The 18,849-nt window shown below is 41.1% G+C and overlaps 1 protein-coding gene and 1 pseudogene across 1 annotated transcript in view; one reads left to right on the forward strand and one right to left on the reverse strand.

Annotated features, from left to right (window-relative positions):
- BIN1 (bridging integrator 1) overlaps positions 1-5,719 on the forward strand; it is a 104,231-nt gene extending 98,512 nt beyond the window's left edge. Inside the window, exons 16-19 of the mRNA XM_018554447.1 lie at positions 1,863-1,919; positions 2,469-2,595; positions 3,326-3,372; positions 5,582-5,719. Of these exons, the coding sequence (XP_018409949.1) occupies positions 1,863-1,919; positions 2,469-2,595; positions 3,326-3,372; positions 5,582-5,689 (339 nt within the window). The 3' untranslated portion in view covers positions 5,690-5,719. The remainder of the gene's footprint in view (positions 1-1,862; positions 1,920-2,468; positions 2,596-3,325; positions 3,373-5,581) is intronic.
- Positions 5,720-17,470: 11,751 nt separating this feature from the next.
- Positions 17,471-18,421, reverse strand: LOC108785390 (annotated as a pseudogene).
- Positions 18,422-18,849: the final 428 nt, after the last annotated feature.

Consider the following 18,849-nt stretch of genomic DNA (forward strand, 5'->3'; position numbering starts at 1 on the left):
TAATCGTAGAATGCAGCGCTGACTACAAACCTGCAGTACTGTCGTATTGAGTTATTTTTATTTCAGTAAATAATTTTTTAACCCTTGCTCAACATTTTTTATAGATGATTTTGCCCCCAAAAGACTAAGTTAATATTAGAGGCATCTCCATGTGCTGCACATGCATGCCCACCCTTATGCTCCACTGCCCTATGGAGCAAGTAAAAGGAGCCCCTGGAATATTCCAACACCATCTAAGTTGGAGCTTTCATAGGGGCGAATACTTTCTCCCTGCTCCCTTCATGTGAGAGCACTGGTGGTTTAGTTGGCAATCGCCAAGCTATAGGACATGGGAATAAGTGAAATGCATCACATGCTGCCTTATACCTGAAAGTACTATGCATGTCCCTTACCAAGGTAGCAGGGGCATGAAGGGAAAGGAGTATATGCAACTGGATAGGTTTGCTCTAAAATGAACATTTTGCTTTGCTCTACGTAGGCAAAACACAGGTGCACTTTGTAGCCTCTCCAGGTATAAAAAAAAAAAAATAGCCCCACTAGAAGGGTTAACTGCTTGTTTTTGTCTAGGGAATCTTGGTAAAGTACTTTTACTTACCTGATCATCACTCCCAAAGGCTTTAATACTGCTACCATCAGCCTCTCTCCCTCCCTGCACTCCGGTGGTCGGAGGCTTGCTGACATCGTCACAAATAATGCAGGGCTCATAGCCCTGTATTAGACATGAGGATGCGAAGGGACAGTCCACAAGCCGGAGCGAAGGGCAGAGAGGTGAGCCCCGACTGTTGGGGAGAGCAAGGATTAGGTAAATAAAATTGATTGACGTAATACCCCTAGACGATAACAAGCAGTTATGCCTTGCATTGCATGGGTAGCCCCACTGAAATGGGGTTTTATTGTTTGCTTCATATGAAGATAGGTTTTAATTAAAGTGATCCTTTCTAAGGTCTTTTTAACTATATATTATAATTTTTTGGGGGGGGGAGGGGGCGAGTGTAATTTTGTCATGTCATTTCTATTGTACGATGTTTGCCATGTTAAGAAAATTGCTGGTTGCACCCACAATACACTAGCACATTTCCAGGAGGTGGAAGTATATCTGTGAATGTATTCAACCATCCAGGTTATGGTACAGCTGGTAGTAGTTACATTCATCTAAATGTGTTCCGTAATGTTGGTCATTTCATAAACTGGGAAAACCACTTGGAAAAATGGTGAAACCTCTTTAACATTCCAGAACCAGTTGAATATCAAAACTATTACCAGATGTATTTGGAAGCATTATTGTATCTGCCACCGTTGCTGGTGCTTTTTGTGAGTGTGATTTTTGTGGTAGAAAGGAGGTTTGTGGTTAGACTGATCTTGTGTATGAAACCTGTTTGGCCAAGGAATTGGCCAAAGGTTTGGTGAGGTCTTGTGTCAGTGGGTGGTTTTACACCTCCCAATATATTGTTCTCCTGGGTTTTGTTTTGGCCTTATTGAAATACTGCAGATTCTTAAAGGACTGATTCTGGACTTTAATTGGATCACCATTAGGATCCTCAAATTCCTTAGAAGTTCCAGTGCTTGCTTTATCTGCAGTCCTTGGTGGTACTCTGCCGATATGTTTGAGATGAACACCAGTGGTTTTGTCTATTCTAAGCCCGAGTGTGCTGACTCTACATTAATACACCAAGCTTGTTACATAAAGTGTTTTGGCTGCCCCTCAAAAACTCCAACCTCCAACCTGACACCAATAGAAGGAGCAGCCTTTCCTGAATTCTCTGTCTCCCGATGTTATCCATTCATTTTTTTATTCTTTCTTAGAACCTTTGCATGGTATTTCAACAAATTTAATGATTAATTATCCTCTTTTTAATTTTCAGACATCAGAACCAGCTGAGAAGGAGGCAGAAGTGAAAGCCGCAGAGAAGGATGCAAATGTAAGACCATTTCTCCCATACCTAGTAGAGGGTCGTCCGGTTGAAAGGCGTGTTGGTAGAGTGGTGGGCCTTAATATCGACATCTCCAATTCTATAACAGAGGCATCTCCCTATAGACCAGTGGGTCCAGATGGATTCTCGGGATGTAGAAAAGAGAATTCCACAAGTGTGGTTGAAGGGCCAGTTAATGTTCACAATGATCACAATAGTATCCGCATGTAGCCAATGTGTTTCTCCGTAGAGACCAATGGGCCCAGATGGGTTCTCAGGACATTGGCAATATGTACAGTATAGAGAAGACCATGCCACAGGTGTGGTTGACAGGCCAGTTAATGTTATGGATCGTAATGGTATCAGCATGTAGCCAACCTGTCTCTGTAGAGATCGATGGTCCCAGATGCATTTTCAGGACATTGGCAATATGTACAGTGTAGAGTATAGGAATGCCACAAGTGTAGCTGAAAGGCCAGTTAATGTTATTGATCACAAATGCATCAGCATGTAGCCAATTTTCCTTTTATTAAAATGTTGTACCTGTTATTCCTGCAGCAACCCAGCTCCCTCCCAGCTGTCGTTGTTGAGACATTTTCCGCCACCGTGAATGGTACAGTGGAGAGCGCTCCTCCAAAGACCAACATGCCCCCTGGATACGTATACAAGGTAGGGAGTGAAGGTGGTACAACCTGTGTTTTGCAGAACTAGACAAATACTTTTTTCTATACAAGTTGTCCAAGATGAGAAAATGTCTCCAATTACTGTAATTCATGTACATTATATGGGCAAAATTATGTTCCCACCCACTCCTTTCAAATTATTGCGTTCATGTGTTTCTGCCACACCCATTGTTAACCAGAGCATAGTCATGCAAACCATACAAGCACAGGGCCCTCCTAACCTTATTGTACTGAAACTGTATTGTATTGTAACTGTACTGTCTCCTCCATGTAAAGCGCTGTGCAAATTGTTGGTGCTATATAAATTCTGTATAATAATAGCCATGCAAGGGTACTGTGTAATGCCAGTGGCGTAACAAGGGGGGTGCGGCCCGCACCCGGGTGACACCAAAATGACTTGGTCATTTTGGTATCACCCCCCCTCTGAAAAGTCAGGCTTTAAAATGCAGGAAAACCCACGTATGCCCTCACTGATATGACTGATCACGTAATGAGATGTACTGTATATGAGCGAGTTTTTGTTCTTTGACCTGTAAATTCCTATGTTTCCCCTTTGTATGATCATATAATACATCACCTGCTGGTGAAAGGTTGTTGTCTCATATGTTTCATTGGTTGGAACCCAGTCTGGCAAATAACATCCGATTGGATGCTGCAGGGGCAGGGACTTCTCCATGGTACTTTCTCTTTTTTTTAGATAATTTGTGAATATTTATTTTTCACTGGGTGCAGTAGGAGATGTTGTTTTAGTGACTCAGTTTGACAACCCAGATGAGCAGGTGAACAATCCTATATCTATCTCTATCTATCTATCTATCTATCTATCTATCTATCTATCTATCTATCTATCTATCTATCTATCTATCTATCTATCTATCTCTATCTATCTATATCTATCATTCCTATGTATCAATTTATCTATCAATCTCTCTCTCTCTCTCTCTCTCTTAATATCTACAATGTCTTTCTTTTTTTTTTTTCTTAATAGCAATCATCAATCAGCAGCAACCTGCTGGAATTAGAACATGCTTAGATGTATAAAAGTGTGATAGGCAAAGAGATGTAAACAAAAAGGGCAAGTCTTTGCTATCTAAGGGGTTGCTGATCTATCTTATCTATCTTATCTATCTTATCTATCTTATCTATCTTATCTATCTTATCTATCTTATCTATCTTATCTATCTTAATTTTGATTGGGATGGGCTTCACTTGGAATGAAGAACTGCTAGTGACGGAATCTTATTCCACATATACATAATGTATATCCAGCTATTATTTCAAACCAAGTTGAGTCCAGCCACATTTTAAATTATACAGTTTACAAGCCCTGATGAAGGGGGGGGGGGGAAGGGTCTGAATCATGAACCGTGTTGACTTTCTTTCAAAAAAAGTTTACAAGCCCTGATGAAGGGGGGGGGGAAGTGTCTGAATCATGAAACGTGTTGACTTTCTTTCAACTGCTTCTTGTATACAGTGTTAATTTTGTCCACTAAGAGTTTGTCAACACCTTTTTCAGTGACCAAAACTAAATAACAAAGTAAATAAAAGTTATGACTAAAACTATAACGAAAATATATTGACATTTTGGTCGACTAACTAACACTAGACTAAAATGTTCGGGAGAGACGATTTGGGAAGAGTTCCAATCAGAACTCCTCTTTTTGGACTTCCGGTTCCATCCTGAATGGATGGCTCATAGGTAATATGTGCAATGGCATAAAAGCCAATATAGCCTTTCATTAGGGATGCACCGATACTATTATCAGTATCGGTGCAGATGCAGAGCATTTGGGTGAGTACTCGTACTTGCCCAAATGCTCTGATGCCTAGCCCGATCCCCGAACTTCCGGTATCAGGAAGCCGGGCAGCGAGTCATTACACGCTGCCTGGCTTCCTGATTAGACGGGAAGCCGGCTCCATGCTCCCTCATCACTTGTGACGAGGGAGCATGGAGCCGGCTTCCCGTCTAATCAGGAAGCCAGGCAGCGTGTAATGACTCGCTGCCTGGCTTCCTGATTGGTCAGGAAGCTGGCCAATCAGGAAGCCAGGTGCCGTGTAATGAATAGGCGCCTGGCTCTCTGGCCGGGAAGCCGGCTTCTTACTCCCTCGTGATGAGGGAGCATGGAGCTGGCTTCCTGGCCAATCAGGAAGCCAGGGGCACCGTCATTACACAGTGCCCGGCTTCGTTATTGGCCAGAAAGCCGGCTCCATGCTCTCTCGTCATCAAGTGACGAGAAGCATGGATACGGCTTCCCTGGTAATCGGGAAGCCGGGTGGCGAGTAATTACACTACCCTGCTTCCTTAATGGGACTTCCGGTATCTGTATTCGGTATCGGCGAGTACCGAAAGAAAAATATTGTTACTCGATACCGAAAAACTGGTATTGGTGCATCCCTACTTTAAAAAAAAATATTTTAGAGTTGCATTTCTGAAGATTCTGATGTCCTATGCAAGTTGTTTGAATCATTGCATATCTAACGACTGGCCCTTTGTTGAAAATACTCAATATTATTGTCTCTTCATAAGATTCGGTTTCATCTAATTGCAAGACAAATAAAAACAAGTTATATATCACAACCGTTACATCTGTGTCTGTATTGCATGTCCAAACCCTAATACCATAAGTAATAACAGGTTAACAGATGTTTATTCCCGGGAGTATATAATGATACCGGAAATTCTTAAATTACTCTTTAACTTAAACCCGTTAGATTTTAGTAGACTCCATCTACTGTAGATTTAGTCTACTAATATCTTATGATATTTAGTCAACTAAACCAATTCAGATGAGCAAAACTAAATCGAATTTGCTGTCAAAATTAACATTGATTGTATAGTTGGATTCTTCTCAAAGCTCCCTCCTCGTTTGGGGGTATTCTGGTATATAGGAGCAACCTACCCGAAGCAAGTCAGCTCGATTGATGAAATGTCATAGGCTGCTTTCTCAGTGGCATGGGTCACATGAAACGTGTCCTTCTTTCTTGCAGGATGAAGGCTGGCTAATGGGAATTAAGGAGAGCGACTGGCTCCAAAACAAAGAATTCGAACACCACCGAGGAGTATTCCCCGAGAACTTTACCGACAAGCACCAGTGAGGCGGAGTCGCCGCTCCTCTCCGGGATACAAAAAGCTAATTTTCTGTGAAAATGATACACCACGTCTACCCTCTGAACAGTTAACCCTACAATTGTCAACTTTTACAGGTTCAGTTCACTCCTAGACGCCAGGTTAGATGTTATTCAGTAGATACAGTTCCTGGAATGCTAAAGTGTATGTTTTTTATTTTTTTAAGATCCCAGTTCCACCGCAGGATGAGATTGGGTCGACTTTTAGTCTGTTACAGGTTGATGAGATCTGGATGGCAGCCATGTGTTAGGTTAGGAAAGCCAAAATAGTGTCATTTTTTAAATGTGCGTGTGTCGGCCAACTCAAAGTACAGGCTGGTGCTTTTAGTCAACTCCCATTGCAGCCGGTCCGCTCATTAGTGAAGAGTGACGTCCCCAAGGATGTACCTCGATCCTTGGCGCCGTCGCACTTTCCTGATGACCTGCCAGGCTACCAGCTTGTTGTAGGAAGCCTGTATCAAAACTGAGAATGCTGTAGTGTGTGTTCCGCTGTCCTTCTCTTTTAGATGTAGTGTGCCATGTCTCAAAAACAAATGTGTGAATAAGGATTAAAACGTCGAGATGCTTTGTAGAATGAAAATATTTATACATCGTATATATCAAAAAAGCTTTATAAAGAACTTATGTCATTTGGAAAGTCATAAGACTCCAAGAACATTCATATACTTTAAATACATTGACATTTTGGGACTGTGTTGTGTTTTTTTTTTTTTTTGAGGTCACCACCATCTTCTTCAAGTAGATGTCTTCGATCCAATCCCATAACCACGTTTCAACCACTCCCTTAAAACTTCTGGAGTCTGACTAACACATAGGGTACCATTTTGTAGATTGCTGAAGTCATACTCAGCCGTCTGGTACATTTGTGACAGGGCCACCAGTGTTTCACTACAGCCCCGAAAAGCTTTGGTTGGAAAAAATTGGGTGAAACATAGGGACTCTTTTGCTTTACCAATTCTTTAAACCTCACTGGTTCCAGGATTTGTGTAACAATAAAATGCAATAAGTTATTTTTATAGAAGGATTTGTAAGATGTGGTGTTGCATTGAGTTCTCATTGGCTGCCTCAAGCAGCACCACCATTTTTTCCTTTTTAACTAATTGTTCCTGAAGTCACCCCAAAGTGTAGGCCTCTCTGAGTGCCTCTGGAAATATCAGGGGCACATCAGAGTACAAGTTTCTTTTTGCTTTCTAAGACGTGACTTCAACTATTTAGGTTTTTTAAAATAATATGAATGCTGTGTGGTATTTGTGTTGCTTTGCTGCCGTCTCCGTTGACCTTTTGTCAGGTAACAAAAGGTCAGCGTGGAGATACCTTTCCTCACAAGGCTGCTGCAGCGTCCTCCGACATAGCATTTTACTCAATCCCCAGGTTGGGATGCAGGTTCTCTTTCCCCCTAGGATATAATCGACTATGATAATGGCTGTTGTGTGCTCATGTCCTAATTCCTAGTTAGCCAGCTGCTGAAGGTCCTCCAACTCTGGCCAAGTTTCATGCCGTTCAACACTAAGCATTAGATATTTTCCCAACCAGCTGAGCAGTCTTCGCTGATGTACGATCCGTCCAGCCATCGGCAAAAGCACTAATTTAAAGTTTGTACAAGAGTGTTATATTGTTACAGATCATGGATATTATTATGACTTCATTCAAAAGCTATTTATCTTTTTCCTGGTTTGTGATGATGGTTATAATTAAAATATATCTGCTTGTGCTACGGCTGGTATGAGTTGCTTTCCTTGGTGCGTCAGTTAAACACTGGTTGGTAAAATTGAAACACGCTCTACCCTAACACTATATTGCCCCGTAGCTGTAATAAGGCTACGAATCCCAGGATGTCCTCTAAAGCTAGAAGGCCCTGATCGCGTATGTTGGTGCATATAGCTTCTGTAGGAGTTCTATATGTTAAACGAATGTACAGGGGCTGGATCCCATTAAACTGTACATGGCAAAGAGGTTGTACATTTGAGCTGGTGGTGGTTGGGCAGGCTCGCTCTTGTTGATATGTCAGGTAAGTTTATACCCAAACAGATGTGACTAGCTTCCAGGCACATTTGAACGAAACGTGGTCTGGATTTTTAGAATAGAGCTTCCATTTATATGGTTCATATGGATATTTCAGAATCTGATTGCTAGCCGTTAATGGTTCATGTGATCCATTTACTGAGGTTTTACTCCCCCATAGGGCTTAGGGGTGCCACATCCCATAGACTCAAATGCATTAGATTATCTAAAGAGGGACTTTTAAGATACCCAATCACACCATTCCCTGTTACATCAAATTCCAAAATTTATTCACAAAGCTTTACAAACATAGATTAAAACAATCACATATATACATCATCGATCCTTTGTTTTTCATTTGCAAGCCTCAGCCAATGATTACCCCCATCTATTGCCTATCTAATGATTATTGGGGGTAATCATTGGCTGAGGCTTGCAAATGCAGAACAAAGGATCGATGATGTACAAGGATAACAAGAATAGATGTAAAAATGTGACTTTTACATTCATGTTTGTAAAGCTTTGTGAATACATTTTGTACTTTGATGTAGCATGGAGTGTTGTGATTGGATACCTTAAGCCCTGGTTCACACCTAGGCGTTTATGAGCAGTTCGAAAAGCGCTTTTAACTGCCCAACCCAAGAAATCCCATGATTTTCAATAGCCCTGGTTCACACCTGAGCAGAAACGCCTAGCAGGAAAACGCCAGACGCCCGAAAAGATACAGGAGCTTCTTTGGGCAGTTAAAAAGCGCTTTTACTCCCCATAAACTTCATTGGAAATGCCCAAAAATGTGCCACAGAAGCATGTTGCACATTTCCGTGAGCGTTTTTGCGCGTTTATACGCACGTTCTTCCATTGCCCACAATGATTTATGAGCTGCCAATCAAAACGTGCGCCTTCATGTACGCGCCTACAAATGTGCATAACGCGCAAATAACCGCATGCTGCTGACGCATGTACAAACGCGCAAAAACAGTGCCGCCTAGGTGTGAACCAGGGCTAAAAGTCAGTCTTTATATAATCGAACAAAAGTTAATGGACGTGATAAGCAAATGAACTCCTTTAACAATTCAGGTATCACACCGTGCTGGTTACTCAGGTCCTCAGATCCTTTTTGATTTTTAAGGCTTTTTTCTTTTTTTATATATATAATGCATGGCCAAGTTTTCCACTTTAACTAAACAATTTTGTCCTTTGTCCCAGGAACTAGACTAAAATGTCAGAAAAATCATCATTGTTTTTGGAGTTTCTCACCAGTAAAGCCATAAACATTTCGGCTTCAGCATTGCATAGATGCATATTAATTAATGGAAGCTAGCAACCTGCTTTCTGCTTTAATATGCTGAAAGCCCATTTAAGTTTTTAAATCTGCTAAATACATACCAGCGGCATGAAAAGAAAAGGTGCGCAAAGTCTTAAGCTGTGTTTTGCTTTAGAAAGCAGCCACACATTGAGTAGAAAAGCCTGTCCCTACCGGCATGCTGCAGAGAAGGACCCTTGCTATTTGTAGGGAAGCAGTGCTCTCTGCAGAGGTCCAACACACCCCTTGCTGAGTCAGAGCTAGAGATCTCCAGCCAGCAAAGTTTATACTTTCAACAAATTGGAGAGCTCTATCTCTGACTTGGTAGGGAGTTTGTCAGACCTCTGCAGAAAGAACACTGCTTTCCCACAGAGCAAGGGTCCTTTTCTACAGCATACTGGCAGGGGCCAGACTTTTCTACCCAAACTGTAGCTGCTTTCTAAAGAAAAACCGATGGTAAGACTGGGCACACGTTTTGTTTTGATGCACCTGGGATTTATACACGCAATTAAAACAGAGATTTCAGCTTAAGCATCTGGATCCACATACATGCTTAAAATGATGGTCCATGTCAACCAATCTACACCGGTTAACATGAAGGCAAATGGTGGATTGGTTGACAGGAGTGTAGTATAGATTGTGCACACATATATTGGCGGTAATGATCCTCAATTTGACTATACCGCCCAAAGAAATCAAATTTGCTGAAGTGTTGATCACATCAGCCGGACGCTGCAGTTTTATTCTGAGCCATCTTTTGGGTTTTAGGGGTGTGCATGAGCGTTTAGCCCTGCGTTGTCTCTGTGTGGCATAGCTGGCACTTTCGCTGCTTCTTGAACTGCAGATAAGCTGGCCAGACGCATTACAATCTCATGAAGAACCTCCTTTTTAGATCCACCATCCGCTATATATCACCTTGGCTATACCAGACTGAATATACATTGTTTATGGAGGCCCTCGTACTACATATCTATTGGTGGATTGAAAGGAGATATCCCCAAAATTGTACAATTAGATTGTAACCACCTCAATTCTAGTGCACCTTGCCGGTACAAGGACATCACGTTGATGCCTACACATAATAATTATTTGATGCGGTTTTGTGCTCTAGGTCACCTCCTTTCTACTATCTTGCCTTTTTGTTGCCACAACTGAAAACCACAGCAAAACCTCCAACGTGGTTTAGGCCTAAATATGGCCATCTAATATAGCCCCATGAAACCTACACTGTATTTAGGGAAATAGATACGGCAGTCTCCACATTTTTGTTTATCCCCAAATATTGCATTTTTGGGTTACTTTTTGTGGTTATTGTAGTTGCAAATAACACCTGATAGAGTTCTTTGAAGGCAGTGACAACGTCGGGCTAAACGCCCACCTTCAAAGCTTCTTATTTCGCAGTATCGCTTATAGATTGGACTATATTATCTGCTGCTAGAGGAATTTGCAAAGGAGTAAAAGACGCCTGAAAATTAAAATTTTCCTTTTTTTTCCTTTTTTAATAAGAAATATTTTTATGTGTGTGCGTGTGAGTTTTCATTGACCTAGCTAACAGAACTGCGATTTTTCTACTGTAACAAGTGACGTGAATTTTCCGAGTGTTATGTACGCAGAGTCACCCAGGAACCACTTAACCTGAAAGTTTATCCACCGTTTTTTTGCTGCAAAAGGCTGCTGGGATTCATTTTAACACACGGGATTGCTTTACTTTTCCTTGACTGGTCAGCATATTCTATATTATGAATAAATATATATATATATATTTTTTTTTTTGTCAATTGTTATTTTGTAATGGACACTATGAAGTTTGACATAAGAGGGTGCACTGAATATATTTATGATCTGTAGATTGTTAGGGTTTATGTACATGGGCAACGTTTGTGCTTATGGTTTCACTGACTTTTTTTTTTGCCTAGAGCTAAACAAGCCATTTAAATCTCTTTGCCACTTAGAAATGTGGGCCCCTACACACCAGTTATCTCTAGTGTGCTGTGTTAACGCACACTCATTAAGGTGAGTTAAGGCAGCCCATTTATTTTAAACTGTTTTCCACACACCATAATGGACAAATAAAGACACCTGCACCTGATGCAGCCCCCCACAATACATGGCAGTGGGTTATTGTGCATTGGGAAGTGTTGGGGTGTCATTCAAAATGAATGGCGCAGCTACGCATCAATGTCCATATGGTTCGTTAACGCAACACAAAGTTGCAAAGTCCTCCCTAAATAGGGGAAATTACAGTGACTGCTGATAGCCATCCCCCCAGCAAGGTATGCCCTCAAATCCCTATTTCTTTGCCACCTTTCTGCTCCATCAGTCTTTCTCCATTGCTCTGGTGGAGCAGGACTTTGGGATTGAGTGGACATGGGAGGTGGGCAAGGGAGTATGGATGGGTGAGTGTACCATGCTACGGGTTTGGGTATTGGCAGACATGGTCATGTAGACTTGAATGGGCAAAATCTCAATGTTCTTCAAACATTTGTTCTCCATGACCTTAATAATATCAATACGTTGCTAATGATCATGAGAAACAAGCAATTAAATCTTTAATTGGCAAAGAGATTTAACTGCCAGTTTAGCCCTATGCTTAGCTGGCAATCCAAAAGTATCAGGTACTTGATAGATACTCATTGCCTACATACTCTGTTCCTAAGTTTGAGCAAAGCCAGCTAATGCGATTTTTCTGCAAGTTAAGCACAGACTGTTCCTGTGTATTCTTTAACGGTCAACTAAACCCAAAACTGATATTTCAAGCATTGCAATCAAATACCAACTTCTTATAGCTCTCTGATCCTGCACTGGTGAGGTTTCCTTACTTTGTATGTCCTCCCAGTGCTACAAGGCGACAGTGAAGAAGTCACCTTGTCACACTTGGACATCCCAGTTATTGCTTTGTTCTACAGAATGGTGAACCATGTGGACAAGCATTACCCCATTATCTGGTTTTAAGGTAGTTGAAATACTACCTTGGAACATGAACACTGTTGGTGGATGTATATTGTAGATGATAACTCAGGCCTGGTATAACCTTCACACCTAAACTACGATCTGGTTTTGTAGTGGCTGCAGCAGTCGTGCAGATCTGGGATTTCTCCTTGGGGATTTCCCACTGTTGGAGTCCCAGGGAGATATAAGAAGCCAGCTTTTGATTTAAGTTTTTGGCAACAATGTAAAACAAAAAAACAAAAAATTTGAATGGAGTTGTCCCTTTAAATAAGGTTGATTTTTAAGAAAACCGAAGCAAAAAAAATGGAGCCATTGACCACAGCAACTTCTCCTTGTGTTATTTGAAAGATGGCCCCTATTGCTTGCTCTACTGAATTATCCCTATTGATCTTTAAAGCAACTTGCCACCTCTGTGCAGTGGAATCTTTCATCACTGGTTCACTTCAAAGCAGTAAGTCATTGATCAGCAGGGGAAGACCGGCCCTTGTTGTCAATTGCCTCGTTCATGATATATGAATGTTGTTATAGATCAGTTTCTAAGACCTTGAGCAAAAGTGGGGCAATTACCCATTGTAGCGAAATCACATGTAATCTTTTAGTTGAACCTGGAAGTCTTCTTGCTGTAAGCAACAGGTCCACTTTTTTTGCATCAGGTTTTATAAATCAGATCCAAGGTGTTAACAAAAGGATACCCTACCAGTTCACCAGGAACTGGTAACGGCCTCAAGATGCACTCTGCCCTGCAACTATTTCCTGGTGAATTGATAGGCAAGCACAAGACTGCAAAATGTCTGCCTCCATTGTGATGGTGATCAGCACGCTTTTAAACTTGAAGTATGGCCGCAAAGTGTTAAGTTTACAGGAATTAGTGTTAAGTTTCTCTAAATACCAGTCAGTTTCTAAGCCTTCCTCCTGTGATGTCCTATGACTGGTACTGTTCATTGGCATCGGCACTAGATGCGGTTTTGTTCAATGAAACAATTGGCAGACTTTTTTTTTTATTATTTTAACTAAACAAAAGTGGGAAAAGTGATATTTATAAAGGGGGATTTTGTCTTCTGTTATTTTTTGCTCAGGTATAGGCTTGTCCTGAATACATTGTTACATCTGTTATACACCTAATAAAGAGATATCCCTGAGAGTCTGTGTCTTGTGTCTTTATGTGACTTGGAAGGAGGAGTGGTTATTAAAGGAGAAGAAGAACCATGGCAAAAAATCCTCATTATCTTGTATAAAATTGGATTTAATCCATACGATGTTTAAAATTCCCGTTAACACCTAATCAATTATGTGAAAAAAAATCCTCAACCTTCATCAGCCCCCTATATTATCTGTAGGTGTATGGTCTCATCATGTGCCAGGGCCCTACTTCCTTGATTGTCATCCTAGGCCAGTGGTGGCGAACCTTGGCACTCCAGCCACAGACATAACTCCCAGAGACAGATGCATGTTTGATTTGTAGTTTTGGCACAGCTGGAGTGCCAAGGTTCGCCACCACTGTCCTAGGCTGTCGTGGTGGGAGCAGTGGCTGGAGAAGGAACTACAGGCAACCAGCTACATAGCTGAAATATAGACATCATTTTTATATACATATTTGGACACCTGGCCAAAAGTATATAGATACCCCTCTGAATGATTGAGTTCCAGTGTCTCCAGTGAAGAGTATAGTTGTGCTTCCAAAAGTTTGGTAACCGTTTGGTGAAGGCCCTTTTTCCAGAATGACTGTGCCCTTGTGCACAAAGCCAGCTCCATAAAGACATGGTTTGGTGGGGTTGATGTGGAAAAGCCGGAGTGTCCTGCATAGAGCCCTAACCTCAACCCTACTGAACACCTTTGGAATGCCAACTGTGAGCCAGGTCTTCTCTTCCAACATCAACACGCAACCTCACAAATGCTCTTTTTAGTGGCCACAAATTCTCGAAGATATACTCCCAAAAAATTATTTAAAGCCTTAAAAAATAAAATAAAATAAAAGTCACATATAAAAAAAGTGGAAAAACCCCCCCCCAAAATATTTAACTCCCCCCACCGCCACGTTTACGCGCCTATAAACGTAAATACGTGTCTGGTGCCCCAGCGCGCAAAAATTACAATTGCGCTACACATGTTACATATCGCCGCGAACGTCGCAGTGAGAGCAATCATTTTAGGGCCATCAATCACTGATAACACTAAACTGATGAGCGGTAACAGCTTTTAAAGCGTCGCCTATGGCCAATTTTGGGTATTATCGTTTTTTGAGGTTTCGCGCGCGCACGCAATTTTAAGGCTTGACATGTTTAGTGTCTTTTTACCCGACGTGACCCCGTCTTTTATATTTTACCCAAAAATTGGGTAATAATAAATGTTTTATCATTTAATATAGGGGAAACTTTTTTTTAAAAAATTTCGGTAATTTTTCCTTAATATAGTAAAAAAATAAAACCCCCAGTGGTGAATAAATACCACCAAAAGAAAGCTCTATCTGTCCCCAAAAAAGGGTATAAAATTCATTTCAGTACAGCGCTGCATGACGGAATAAATGTCAGTTAAAGTACCGCAGCGCTGAATACTGAAAAATGGCCTGGATGGGAAGGGGGTTTAACACCGCGGATGTCAACTGGTTAAAAGAAGACCTATACAGGGAGGCCATACAGCAGGTGACTAACAGGTAAGTGCAAACTATTTTGTTTCTATTATATCTTGAAGGTACCCACACACAGTAGCTGACAATGCTTTGATCTGATCAGATTAGTATTCAGTATCTCGTGAAGCAAATGATGACTCTGAAGTTTTTGTGGGAAACCAAAAGTTAAGAACAACAGGTTAGAAATGTTTTGCTGGATCGCTGCTGTTTCCACGGCATGGGGCCGCATGCACCTACTACTCCTCCTCCTTCCTCCATTGCCCTTAACAGGAACACTTTTGCAATATTTCTGCTCCTGTGTAGGGGAGCAGCTGGTCCAGGAAACATTGTGAGATGGTATTTTGTACAATTCTCTAATGTCTATGGCCAGTTTGAGTGAGATATGAGGGGGATAGCTGGAGGGAAGTGAGAGGAGATTTTGGCACAGAAGTGGGAACCTGTAGAATTATGCCGGCAATACTGTTGAGCATGACTTAGGTGGTGGCGTATGCTTCAGGAGGAGCAATACCAACTCAGAACTACTCGTCTATGGAATAGCTTACTAGGTTTGTGTACCTAACATTTAAAATCTAACAAAAGTGTGATGTATTAAAACAGTCTGAAGACTGGAAGTGTTGTTTTTACTTATGGCCTAAAACACACTGTGGTCATAGTTCTCTAATGCACCTTTTGGGCTCACTGTTTCCCAGAATGTAAGCTTCAACACCAGTAGACATGTAAGCTGCGGAAAAATTTGGTTCAGACATTTAGTTAAATCGGGATTCGGATCCAACATTTTAATGCGGTTCGGGATTCGGACGAAATCTAAATTTCCTTAGTTTCGCATGATGAGTTTACAAATATTTGTTGAATAAAACCGGAAACCATATACAGATATTAATACTAAAGCTGAATCTCTTAGACCCGAATGGCATTCAGAATCCGAATTGCATTCAAATTTTGATCAAAAACAAAACTGAATCAGACATGTGACTTTTCTGGTCAATCAGATGGCTCCCATGTTGCCGTAACGAAAATTCGAGTTCAGACACATTTGGAGGCATTAAACCAAAAAAACACATCTGATTGGCCAGAAAAGTCCCATGTCTGATTAAGTTTTGTTTTTGATCAAAATTCAGACAGGATCCAAAATTCGGATTCGGACACATTCGGATGCATTGGGATTCGGAAATTCATCTGGATTTTGATTCGGAACGAAACGAATTGCACATGTCTACACACCAGAATGTAAACAGATAAATCTGCGCTTCTGGAGAGAGGTGGTAGTTAGAATAAAAGAATTAATAAAATATGTGTGAATAAATATAATAAAAGTGTAAAAAAACCCGAAGCTGCTCTGAAAAGGGATAAATCCTAGTATGATCGAAAAAAACAAAGCGCTAAGGGTAAATATATGTGCAAAAGGTGAACAATGTGTTTTCTGGCGAGGCCAGTCTAAAACCTAATAAAGTGTGTGAAACAGAACTCACTACAAATAAACAAAAACACACAGAATGCCTGATGTAAATTCCTTCCTGCTGAGGTTACTCATATACTGAAAGACCTAGCTTCCTAAAATGGCATCAACGTGAAGATGGAGCTAGAGGTGCAAAAAGTTTCTCTCCTTCACTTCATGATAAAACGACCTTTCTTGTACCTTCATGGAAGGGTGTGGAGATGCCAGCTAGGTGGGTAATGCTGCTCATTGCAGGTTCTTGGATATATAACTTGGTTTAACCTTATACTGAAGTATTTGTTCTGGGTGTGCTTGTCCATGAATGGGAAACTTGTACATTTGGAACACCATATATTGAATTTCTCGGTTAGCATCGAAGTTCATAAATCGCATCTGTACATTTGATCTCATCATAACCGATCAGCAGCAAATACTGCTTCTCTTTTTATGCATTCAATTTTTATTGAATGTAAAAAACAAACTGGTAACAATGGAAGGTATTGTACAGACAAAATGTCCATATTACATAATTGGCGGGTTACATCTAAATGACATGATATAGTTTTACTCTATATCAAGTAGTAAGGAAGCTGGGAACCAGGAAGGTTGTACAATATGAAGGCATATAATAGGATTAGGATGAAGAAGTAAAGAATAGAAGAACATATAGAACTAGCCCTACGCACTTTTTAGTTTACTAAAATGAGGTTGGTCAGCTTTATGAAACAGTTATGTTAAAGCCCAATTGAGCGCTCATGTAAAATGTTGTCAATACACTCCAGGTGCAGTTAAACAGAAAGTGGTCACAGTCTTACCAGTTATTTTTCTTACATAGCCACAGCCTCTGTAAAAAGGACTGTCTTTCACTGCCATGCTGCAGAGAAGGGCAATTGCACTCTTTGCGGAAGCAGTGGTCTCTCTGCTGAGGTCTGACTTCCCTCCCCCACACTCAGTGAGAGCTAGAGCCTCTTCAATCAGAAGGCAGCATGAGCTCTCCAGCTTTGATTCACAAGGGTGGTTCTGTCTGACTGCTGCAGAGAGACTGCTGTCCACACACAGAGCAGCAACCCTTCTCTGCATTCTGTGTTACCTACCTGGAATGTATTGACAACATTTTATATTCATGCTTAGTCGGACTTTAAAACAAAGAGATAATTGTAATATTTTTTTCTAAATATTTGTATTTTTAAAATAGCTTCTGACAGGAAGTTGTAATCATTTCTTTCTTAGGATCTCTGCTGAAGGGGAAATTCAAAGTATTGCCTGGCGTATAGCTGGGCACATATTGTTTACGTGACACTAGAGTCCCTAGATGGCGGTGAGCAGTATAGCAAATTCCTATATTCCTTGGCGTTGCAAGTTGCTGACCACAAGTCCCCTTTATAAGAGCAGTTAGTTATAAAAAAAGAATAATTGCCCATTTCACAGTTGGTTTCGCTATTTTGTCCCAATTTTTTTCAAGTTTCCTTTCAGCAAACTTCTCCTAAGAGCCGCCTTTAGATCTTTGTTTCGTAAACTATAAATGAAAGGATTGATCAGCGGTGTAATGACTGTGTATGCAAGGGACACCAGCTGATCTGCTGAAGATGAGGAGCTTGGGATTGGACGGAAATAGGTGGACATAAGCGTAGAACAGAAGACAAAGACCACCGTTAGATGGGAGGTACAAGTAGAGAAGGCCTTCAGCTTGCCTTTCCTGGATTTGATCCGCGTGATGGTCTGAAAAATCCGGACATAAGGGACAAATGTTATGGTAAGAGAGCAAGAACCCATTATACTACCAACAAGGAACATCACTAAGATGTTGATGAAAGTATAAGAACACGAGAGGAGAAATAACTGGGGGAGGTCGCAGAAGAAACTATTGATGATATTGGGGCCACAAAAGTTCAGTCTCAGAATACAAAGTGTGTGTATTAGTGAGGTGAGGAACCCAGTGGTCCAGGCCACAGATGCCATCTGAGCACAGATCTTGGGGTGCATTATCTGGATGTAGAGCAAAGGTTGACAGATGGCAACGTATCTATCGTAGGACATAACAGCCAACAAATACAGCTCAACACAGGTAAACGAGAAGAAGAAAAAGAACTGACTGATGCAGGAAGGAACGTCAATCTTTTTGGCTGCAGAGAAGAAATCGGAGAGCATTCGTGGGGAGGTAACCGAGGAATAGAAAACGTCAAGCCTGGTGAGATTACACAAGAAAAAGTACATGGGGGTGTGGAGGTGAGGGTCACTCCAGATCAGGAGGATGATTAAGAGGTTTCCAACCTATGATGTCAGATAGACCAGGAGAAACACCAGAAACAGAGGCAGCTGGAGGTATGGGAGATCCAACAAGCCAAGGAAGACAAATTCCGACACTGTGGTTTGATTCATCGACTTCATCTTACCCAGAAGGCCATTAGAGACTGCAAAATCAATACAAGCAGGCTGCAAACATTATACAGTCCTAGCAAATCAGGGAAGCTATAGTGGTTTGGGGTGATTTTTATTTTTAATATTTTCATAGAATGTAGAACTATAGAGCCAAAAGCATGTGGACACGCCTCCAAATTCTACTTATTCTTAATATTATACAGAATTTATATAATGCCAAGAGTTTGCTGAGCATTTTACAATATAAAGGCAGACTGTACAGTTAGAGTACAAGACAGGAGGGTTAGGGGGACCTTGCTCATCAGAGGTAATCTGAGTTCAGGTGTTTCCAGTGAAGGGTTAAATCTACAGTATACAAAGATGCTTTAGACAATTGTACTCTTCCAGCCTTGTGGTAACAGTTTGGGAAAGGCCCTTTTCTGTTCCAGCATGACTGT

The sequence above is a fragment of the Nanorana parkeri genome, unplaced genomic scaffold, assembly GCF_000935625.1.
Source record: "Nanorana parkeri isolate BGI_ZX_2015 unplaced genomic scaffold, ASM93562v1 scaffold159, whole genome shotgun sequence".
NCBI classification, from domain to species: domain Eukaryota; kingdom Metazoa; phylum Chordata; class Amphibia; order Anura; family Dicroglossidae; genus Nanorana; species Nanorana parkeri.